Source organism: Lytechinus variegatus, chromosome 18 (assembly GCF_018143015.1).
Source record: "Lytechinus variegatus isolate NC3 chromosome 18, Lvar_3.0, whole genome shotgun sequence".
Lineage (NCBI taxonomy): Eukaryota > Metazoa > Echinodermata > Echinoidea > Temnopleuroida > Toxopneustidae > Lytechinus > Lytechinus variegatus.
In genome coordinates, this window is record NC_054757.1 from 8,070,001 (window position 1) to 8,081,309 (window position 11,309).

General features: G+C 35.9%; 1 protein-coding gene across 1 annotated transcript in view; it reads right to left on the reverse strand.

Moving 5' to 3' along the window:
* LOC121431843 (DNA polymerase beta-like) overlaps positions 1-4,840 on the reverse strand; it is a 19,976-nt gene extending 15,136 nt beyond the window's left edge. Inside the window, exons 1-3 of the mRNA XM_041629605.1 lie at positions 4,678-4,840; positions 2,506-2,630; positions 103-236 (exon numbers count right to left, since the gene is read on the reverse strand). Of these exons, the coding sequence (XP_041485539.1) occupies positions 103-236; positions 2,506-2,630; positions 4,678-4,741 (323 nt within the window). The 5' untranslated portion in view covers positions 4,742-4,840. The remainder of the gene's footprint in view (positions 1-102; positions 237-2,505; positions 2,631-4,677) is intronic.
* Positions 4,841-11,309: the final 6,469 nt, after the last annotated feature.

The window sequence follows — 11,309 nt, forward strand, 5'->3', positions numbered from 1 at the left end:
GATATTCATAACCGCTAGACAGCGACGCATCCACCCAATTATTATATCAATTTAGACCCAAGTGGCATAAGTCACTAGTGCAGGCTTCCATAAATCCCTTACCCTATTCCTGACACTCTTGTGAGCAGATTGATAGCCTCACTTTTGTCATCTTTGCGGATTTTCTCCAGTTTCTCGAGCTTTCCTGTTGCTATGACTTCATCAATCTTTTTGGCAATTTTATCACCAATGCCATCCTAAAGAAAAAAAAATATAAACATTAATGAAAACAAGATATTGTTTACATCATACTAGTACACAACAGTAGAGTTTTTAGTAGTGTCTTATCAAATGCAACAATTTCAATAGTTTATAACAGATCTTGGTGCAAATCACTGACGAATGTGCTGCGTGGAACACTTCCCAGATGTCTGGAAACATTTTTTAAAACAATGAAGTAGCCCATGCTGTCAAGTGGAAGCACATTTCTGTAGCATTGTTCTTTGCATATCATCAGGGACACATTTACACAAAGTATTGTGATGGATATCAAATATTAAAGAGTGGTTTGTGATCAATGTTTTGAACAAAACGTGCTCGTAACATTTAGCTACTGATTGCCAATCTCTGTATCCTGATACTCTATACTCTTGCCAAGAACGTCTTGTCATAACAATGGCAATGATGGTAATTGTGGTCATAAAGGACATCATATTCATAACAATAAAACTCTCATTAACCTTTATTTGAAAATGTAACAAAACCAGGAAATATGTGAGTAATAAAGTTATTATCAAAACAATTACAATTGTGATTTACAATCCTCAATGATACCTAATTTGCACTTTATGTTGTTACAAACAAAAACAGGAAATGTCTGATGAAAAGAACAATTTTAAACAAGGAAATAGAACATAAAACACTTCAATAACCCAAATGATATAGATCATGTTTAAAGAGAGAAAATGCAGTATGTTTTCTATTTTAGTGGGTTATACGATCATAATTTTGTGTTCATCTCACGACATCTGTTTGTTTGTTTCTTCTTTTTTTTTAGGGGGGGGGAAGGTGTATGTCTAAACCCATAATCCCAACTACAGTCATGATTTTGTCTGCTCATGCACGAAAATACATGTTTATTAAAAAAATTGTTCAAATACCCAATAATAATATCAAACATTAACACCTGCCTAAACTAGAAAAAATTCTTGTTGTTTTGGAGCATGGCATAAGACTGTCAATCCTACAGCAAACATGCTCTTTTGCCTCGCCACACAAGTTGTTGCTTCCCTTACCCAAAATTAATTCTTTGATAGCAGTTCTTTAGCATTTAACTGCTAAGAAAACTGCTAAGGAACCTGTTCTTAGCAGTAACGGCTAGAATAGCATCCTGCACTCATACACTCAGCAGTTCTTCTTAGCAGTTTAATTTGCACTAACAGTTTTTACCTTTCTAAGCAGTTATTTCCTAGTTCTTATCAGTTGGCATTGACATATCTCAACAGTTTTTCTCAGCATCTATCTGTTTTAGTATTCTTATATCACCCCCACAGATACATGTACCTGTATGATCTAGCAAAACTCACAGCAAAGTCTTTCCTAATTTTGAATAGTAGCAATTAATTTGCAAGTACACCTTCAGTGGTATTATAAACTAGGTCTTTACTCACACACTTGCACATAACTTGATATTTTCTTAAATGAAATGGTGTGAATACACCTTAAAGGGAAATGGAACCTATGGAACAAGTAGGCTTGTGTTGAAACAGAAAAATCAAAGAAAAAGAACAAAGAAAGTTTGACACAATCGGACAAATAATGAGAAAGTTATGAGCATTTGAATATTGCAATCACTAATGCTATGGAGATCCTCCCATTGGCAATGCAACAAGGATGTGTGATGTCACTTATGAACAACTTTCCTTTGATGGACTATAAAATACCCTCATAATGTCTCTTTTTGCATTTTCTAATGGTAATACAAACTCTTCATCCATGATGCATTCTTTAAAAATCTGTATTACATGCCGTCCTATAGAAAGAACACATGATCTACTGATAGATGTAATAAAAGAGGCAATTTAAGTGAAACATATACTAAAGTAATGGGGAGAGTTGTTCACAAATGACATCACACATCTTTGTCGCATTGCCAATTTGAGGATCTCCATAGCATTAGTGATCGCAATATTCAAATGCTCATAACTTTCTCATTATTTGTCTGATTTTTCTCAAACTTTGGTTGATCTTCTTCTTTGATTTTTCTGTTTTCACACAAGCCCGCTTGTTCCAAAGGTTTCATTCTCCTTCAAAGGTAAATTCCAGTTGTGGTAACGAATTAAAAATGAGTTCGTACAGAATCCAATGAAATGACGACCAAAGTGTCTGTTTGTGTTATGTTACTGTACCAGATGTAGATCCTTGATGATATACTGACAATTAAGCCTTGTTTTAGAGACTTTCTCATGAAATCACTATTTACTGCATCTACTGGCATTTCTCTTTAATGACTTAGATATTTCTTACCAGTTTTTTTGCCTCATCTCCACTCTTGATCTTGGTTGGGTACTTAGCCAGGACGCTGGCAGCCTTTCGATAAGCATTGTGTTTGTGCATTGCTCGATTGACATTCTTCTCATAGTTGGCAAGCTCTGAAGGAGAATACGAGAATGAGAAGAAATCTATCAAAGAAATTCATTGAGAACATTTCATTAAATTAAAAAGAATTGCTTGGGGGCGGCTTTCTTTGTTCTTTTTCTTAAGGAGATAAAAATGCTATGCCTTGGAACAGAAATTTGAGTGTAAAAATGGGCGTCTCCTCTGCGGCACATACATGATCATGCACCCACCACGCATACTGAGTGACGTGCCCCCCCCAAAAAAAAAACCACCCATGGTTTCAAATCATCTCGCATGCGAAGGATTCATATGCACCTGGTGCACGCGAATCTTTCACACCCTTTTACTAAAATAACTATGACTTTACATCCTAGCTAAGAATTCTAATTTTGCTATGACACTTACCGAACCATATGGATGGTTTGATGAATTCTCTTTGCTGTTTTTTTAAATAAAATAAGAGCATTTTTCGTGATCTTCACGTAGATACCTTCTGCTCAACGTGGATATCAATTTTTGCCTAAAGAGGGCGCGCGCGATATTATTCACAAAGCCGGTAGGCACTTAAGAACCAAAAGGATACTCATAAAATTAAGTCACTCTCGCCGATGAATATTCATTAGATCGTGGTCGTGCGTGTTCAATACACACTGAGTGCATGCATGCAGAGAGTTTGTATTGAACACGCACGACCACGATCTAATGAATATTCATCGGCGAGAGTGACGTAATTTTACGAGTGTCCTTTCAAACTTGGTTCTTAAGTGCCTACCGTTTGTTTACGGTATACCTTTGTTTATGGTTTTGCAAGCTAGCTGCATTCTAGGCGATCAGCATTATTTTCTTGCTCGTTCAATCCACTTTCATCATCATCTTGTCAAAAGATGGTGTACTTTACCAATAAGTATATACATGAGATGCAACCTGTTGATTTTTGGTACAATTTCCTATTATGCACTGACGACTTGAATCGAGAATGTTTGATAGGAAAAATTGCTTTTCGATTATTGTTTGCGTACTTTCCACCGCAATATCAAGGATAACTAGTCTAAGGACGGATTGAACGGTTGATATTTGGAGGTAAGCGATAAAAACAGTTATTCCTTTTTAAAATGAAGTTAAAATACGAATGTTCAATTGCAAGAGTCATAGTGGAGAAATATTGAAACTGGTGTGGCGTGTTTAATTCCCTCACATTCGTGTGATGAATGAAAACGTCAAAGTCCACTATGAAATCACATGCGTTGTGCGAGGCACTTGTTCACTGCTACCATCTGGCCTGTGGAGAATCTACAGGTAGGACTATGGTATGCCAATGCTGTATAGAGCACACACTTTAAAAAATCATTAAAATATCACTTTTGTGACCAAAAATTACTAATTTCCAAATAGTTTTAATTTATTTATCATTAGTAATGTGGGAATAATCTTTGTAATCACCAGAGCGCTCAAAAAACTTGAATTTTGGGCATATTTTTGTGTATGCCCTCTATTGGTGGAAAGTAATATGGCAAGAAAATTTTCATTTTTTGATCTCTATTTTTAATTAAGAAAAAAATGATATAAAGAATCAAATTTAAATAAGGGACAAGCGGTATGAATTAACATATCTAATGGAAACTGTCAGTGTAAAAAAATCAAGCATTTGCCCCAAAGAAAAAGAGAAAATAAGCCAAACATTGCCACCTTTATTTTGTCACACATGGAGATATAACTGAGAACAAGGTTATATTATAACCTTGTTCATTGAATGAGTGGTGCGAGGTTAGTATTAACCTCGCATGTTGTGTGAGTGCCCCCAAACATCCTTTTTTATAATTAATATGTAAATACAATATTTTCATATTTGTATCACCAACTTTAACATACTATAGGCGAAACAATTCAATGCAATGCTGGGACAGATTAAGTTTTGATTCTAGCCTGGCTGTAGGCTGTAGGCCAGGCAGGCCACGACTGCGGATCCGAGCCTCCGCCGTCATGGCCAACGGACGGTACCGACATGACCGATGCCGGCCCGTGGCCCCGGTCGCGCTGCAGCTTCAGCTAACTTGGATGGACGCCTCGAATTAAGCTTACCGACAAGAAAGTCGACAAATTCCTGGTTAGGATTGTTGCTATCTGGTGCTTTTCTCTTGCTCATCTTGAATTTTCGTTCTGACTCGGCTTCTTAGGAGTTATTTAAAGTGTTCGTACGGAAATCTGAAAATTCAAAGAAGACTCATCGATCCTGTCGCAAATAAATGAACAAAGGTAAACAAAGGAAAATGTACAAACGTGTTGCAACATGATATGGAACGCCGAACGTTTCTTTCGCAATTTCGGGACGTTGGGAAGAAAGGACGCAGATTATATTTATATAATATACAGAGGATAAAAAATATATATCATATATTTTTTTGCCCTCTCTAATTTATTGGACACGATTTACGGGATAATTAATGGTTTTGAAAAGTGGCCTCACATCAGTGATTTTGAATATTAGGCCTATATATACATTTTCTCTTTTTTTTTTTTTTATTAATTCTCATATTCATGAAAAAAATTATATATATATATTTATATATAAAAGAGTTTCCAAAGCTGTTGCACATGTTTCATTTCTCTCTCCCCCCTCTCTCTCTCTATGAATTCTATATTCGAGTCTTTCGACCTCTGTCACCAAATTTTCTAAAAGGGATTTTAGCTCTGGGGAATCTATATACTAAAGCTACGTCTACCATTGTTCTGTATTCCCATTTATTTAAAGGACAAGTCCAACCCAGAAAAATGTTGATTTGAATAGATGGGAAAAAAAATCAAACAAGCATTATGCTGAAAATTTCATCAAATTCGGATGTAAAATAAGAAAGTTATGACATTTTAAAGTTTCGCTTGTTTTTCACAAAACAGTGATATGCACAACTCGGTGACATGCAAATGAGACAGTCCATGATGTTCCTTACCCACTATTTATTTTCTTTTATCATTGCCTTAATTATACAATATTTCATTTTTTACAGATTTGACAATAAGGACCAACTTGATTGAACCATTTAGTATTAAACAATGCTAATTCCACATGTCATCCGGGGAGGAATTAATCGTTGCTTCACATGACAACAGGGAGAAAATTAGAATACTTTAATAAAATACTAAAGAAATAGTGAGTGAGTGATGCCATCAGTATCCTCATTTGCATAATAATAATAATAATAATAATCCGCTTTTATATAGCGCTTAATCCATCGGAACAACGTTTCTAAGCGCTTTACAGATATATGTTCATCCTCCAACGTTCACAGCATAAGTCTTACAAATCTCTCATTACAAACCATAACGCACCAAAAAACCAAAATACACGTTATTTTGGGATTAGCCTGCCAAGCTACTAGCACGATCGAGCCGCGGCGAGGTCTTTATTCAGTATTATTAACCGTATCAGACATCTGAGCAGGGCAACTTTGAAACATTGTTGCCTGCTTAAGACTGGGATCAAATGGCCGGTCAATAAAATTCCAATTGTTTATCCACGGGCCCAATTTATTGCCCGCTCAAGAAAGTCAATGAGAAAATGCGTGGAAATGTGGCGGGCAATAAAAGGCAGCGCTAACATCCGGGTATTCTACGCGCTTTTGTACGCGTCCTTGAACCGCGCAGTGCATACGTCATAATGGTAATCAAGTTGAGCCAACGCTGGATACTGCGTCCCTAGACCAGGGACGCGTCATTTTAATTACGTCACAATGGTAAAGTTCAGAGGCCCAGTCTGCTCAACATGAGAAACAAGATTCTCATTCTAAAATTTTCAAATATCTATTTTTTTTTCGATTTTTGCTCTAGATGTCTGATTTGGTTAATAATAGCAATATTGACTGGCCTGGGGGCGAAAGGACATATATCACCCTCACTAAATTGATATCACCCTCGTCTACGACTCGGGCGATATAAATCTAGTTTGGGCAATATATGTCGTATCGCCCCGAGGCCAGTCAATATTGCTTTAATATTACATAGGCTATGTAGATTCGAATCAGTGATAGGTCAATACGCCATCACGTGACCATAGCTGCGAGGATCGCATTTGTTATATTCTAGGTTTTGACGTCACCTCAGGGAATATACTGCGTAGTATTTTCAATTGCGGCGTTATATCACCTAAGGTGACGTCACTCGCTGCATACAAGTTGCGCAACAAGATTTTATTTGATGTACGCGCTAGTGTTAACGCATCGATTGCATGAAGAACGCGCTTGATGTATTTTTAAAAAAAATCTATTATGACGTAGACGGATCAGAGCTGTAGCAAGAATTTCGCTCTTGAACCAGATGATGAATGCAATTTCTGATGGCGAATCCACATATATTATATAATATAACAGATATTGCCTGGTCTGTCGTTTTAATAAATAACATTTCAACTCCCCTCCGAAGCTATATTTTTCCCTCGGGATAATATTTTCCCTCAGTGCCCTTGCTTCGGGAAATATATTCCCTTGGGAAAAATATAACTCCATCGGGGAGAGGAAATGTTATATTCAAACTCTAGGTAGGCAATATCTGTATAATATCAAATAATCAATACATTTGACAACACAGTTGTCATAAAAATAAGATATGTCACAAACGCGAAAACAAACCAATTGCTTCTTCAGTATGTGTTTTAAGGTACATCATCTTCGTAGGTTTTATCCTTTTTAATCCTAACACGGGAAATTTGACTCTAACATTTCCCTATCCTATTAGCCCGGGCTGAAAAAACAGAGATAAAAACTAATAAGCGCAAAAACTCTGAAAAACCCTAGGCTATTACAAACGTTGTTACCAGACATAAAACGAAATAATGGATTCTTAAAATATTAACTCGGGTAACTAATTGGTCTTTTTAAAAAAGACGTGCTAGTACTATGCTGTAGAAGGCTAGAATGATCCTCGGCGTTCTCTACGCCCAACTCAAGAATCTACTTCTTTTCATATACAAATTACCCTATACGTCACATTCAAATTTCCCAACGTCGTCAAGACCGCTATACGCTTGCCTGACTTAGCATTCATAAGTTGCCGTCTAAACAAAATTTACCAGCTATACTCCGTAACGCTGGAAAATAAATTATTACCCCGGTCATCGGATTCAATCAGTCATTCCCGCTCACAATGTGTGCACATCCGACATCCGACAAGTGTGTAAATATAACTGTTTTGTGAAATTAAGCGAAACTTTAAAATGTCATAACTATCTTAATACATCCGATTTCGATGAATTTTTCAGTGTTACGCTTAGTTGGATTTTTCTCTTTTTATTCAAATCAACTTTTTGTTGAGGTGGACTTGTCCTTTAACAACATATTTTAACGAAATATAATACCTATGTAAGATATAATCTATAAATTGAGAGATCATCATTGAGCACATGGATGCATATTGTTTCTCAGTTTTCATAAGATAACTATCATGAATTATTTAAATAAAAATTGTTACCAGTCGTGGCAGAACGTATTTTCGTTTGGGGGATGCAAAACTCAAAAAAGGGCATGTAATGGGCATTTTGATGCAAATTACGGATATCAGCCGGAGGCCTATCTTCTGCGTGGTGTGTTTTGTAGTAATTAAGTTGAGCAAAGATTTTTTATAAATTAATTTCTGATTGATAAGATATATATTTAGGCTCATTTTCGTGAGAGAGTGCAGCGAGAGAGTAGTTTGGAAAATAAAAATCAAATCTGAAGTTGAACTCGCTTTTGGTCAATTATGACGCTTATGATAATCACTGTTAAAATGGCATCCTTGGGAGATGTTGCGAGCGCGAATCGCGAGCTCAAACTTTTGGACATTCAATATTTCGCGGCATTTTTGTAAACATGAAAAAGATATATCTAAAGAACGAACGCGTGCGCGAGCTCAAATTTTTAAAAAACAGACCAGAAAATGGAACCTGTTAATGACTGCATTTAGGGACTCATGCATTTACCAATCGAATGAATGCGAGCGCGAAGCGCGAGCTGATAATTTTTGACATTCCAACCTGAAAACTGGATATTCATAGCATTTATGTATAATAAAAAAACATGATGAGTTATTAAACAGTAATTGATGCGAGCGCGCAACGCGAGACAAAAATTGTGTCATTTTCTAAATTTATATGTTTTACTTCGAAAATGGTATATCATTAAAAAAGGCACATTTCATTTTAATAAAGGGCACTTTCCATTTTGAATAAAAACGGGTCATATCTTCCTTAAACGATTTTTTAAAGACACGTCGAAAAAAAGAAAAGAAATAATAGTTGGCCTAACGAGTTGGCGATAATAGTCAAATATGACTGGTCGCCATTAATTTTCAACAAACAACAACAACTTAGGGGATTTTTTTTTTTTGGGGGGGGGCAAGTGCCCCCGGTCATCGCCGTCCCGAGTGTTGCCATGCATTGCTACTGTTTTCATTGAATTAGAAATACATGTATCACTGCCCTATAATGATTCATACAGTTTTTTTTTACAAAATATTGGACTTGCAAACAATTTTTTCTGTCACACTGATTTATCTCGGCACCCTCATATTACTAAATTTGACCCCCCCTTCGGCTCTTACTTTCCCCGACTCCTTATTGTGCGCTTTCGTTCCCTATATAGTGCGGGCATGTCTCTTGCATCTCTGCAGTTTATTTATTTAGTTATTTCGCTCCATACCTATAAATGTTTTATTTCCTGTCTAATTACCTCTGGGCATCCCTTGTAGTTAAATATATTTCTTACACGTAGGCCCCCTTACCTATTTTAAAAAAAATCTTCATCACCAAATTAAAATAATTCATTTTGTATAGGCTAGTCTATTGAAATAATTACGTTAAACAGGTTTATATTTATTGTAACTTATTTTGTGTATGTCCGTTTAATCTTTGGTCATGTTCACGCAGCTGATGGTAATGATGACAATGGCTGAAAATATTTGCATCTAAAAAATACATAATATTCACGAACCAAATTAAAGGATAAAAATTTCATCAAAATCTGATAACAAAATAGCGAAGTTTTTGAATTGTAAGTTTTTCTTTAGCATGTATTGTAAAGACAGCTATGCACGTCGGCAAGTAGTTATGAGTAGGGGAAGGCGGGGTAAGTTGTGACAGTTTTTGCTTTTTGCATGTTAGAATTATATTGATATGATTAATATAATCTTGTCGAAATAATACCTTGCCTTGAAATTTGATTCTTCTGAAATATTTTCCACCTATCTATCCCCAAACTGAAAGTCATCGTGACCTTTGAAAAAAACGATGTCAAATGGCTCAACTTGCCCCATATATGGGATAAGTTTGAGCCACCTTCTGGGGTAAGTTGAGCCACAAAAACTATGTACAAAATGTATGGGGGAGAACCAGCATGTCAATTTTTTGTTTAAAGGCTTTTCACATGCTAATTCTCTATAAATACTAACATCCTGTAAAAGGAAAAGAGCAGTCATGTAAATTTGCTCCTTTTAGCCTGCATTTCAATCAATTTTTATGGTTTGTTTGTTTTTTAAGATACATTACCATAGGAATTACCATGGCTCAACTTGCCCCATGCTGTTTGGCTCAACTTACCCCAGTCCGAACTTAGTGCGATAATTTTGTATCCACACATTTATTATGCATCCATCATATAAAAGACTATAACAAGAATGAAGATCCATACCTGGACTAATAATGTTGTTATCATGTCTTTATTATATTCAAAGACGTGTGTGTTTATAAAGCACTTATCTATTTCACACTCTTTTTTACTTTTTTGGCTGAAAGTCATATTTTTCCCTATAAAAAACTACTTTTTGTTTCAAAGTCGGAAACAATGTGGTTGGGTTAGGGGTTATGCTATGGGTCATCAATACATGACACCACCACAATGTCTGACTCATTCATTATTGGCCTGGGGCTGGTGGCTCAACTTACCCCGCCTTCCCCTATTCATTAGATGGGCTGATGTCACATTCCCACATTCCATTTTCTTACGTTATACATGAAATCATAATTGTTTCATTTGTCACGTGTGAATGATTATGTATCCAGGCTTGTAATGAAATAAGTTGCAGCAGTGAATATATAATGCACTTAATATCTAATTATCCATGGGTGCGTTGTTATGGTGTTATTCCAATATTTTTGGTTCTTGGCGGAAAAAATGAATAAACCTAATTTCATATAATAAAATACAAAAGAAGAAGTGGGGAAACGACATCATCAGTTTGCTCATTGATCATGAAGACATGCCTGGAACTGTTCCCGGAACTGTTTCACATCAGGAATAATGTAAATCTTTATAAATGCCATATTTTCCTTGTCCGACTTTGATCAAAATTAATTTTCAGCCTGGAGTACCCCTTTAAATTTTTAATCCAACCTCTTTGGTTTCCCTCATGCTTTTGAATAATTCGATTAGGCTAATGTGCATTTTTTTTTCAAAGTGATTTGTTTGTTTATCATTAACGTTGATTATTGTTACTCGGTAATATGTTATTGCTCGACAAAATGATGATGGTAATGGTTCTATCTATCTATCGGGTATCTATCTATCTATCTATCGGGTATCTATCTATTCATCTATCTATCTATCTATCTATCTGTCTATCTATCTATCTATCGGGTATCTATCTATCTACCTATCTATCGGGTATCTATCTATTTATTTATCTATCTATCTATCTATCTATCTATCTGTCTGTCTGTCTGTCTGTCTGTCTGTCTGTCTGTCTGTCTG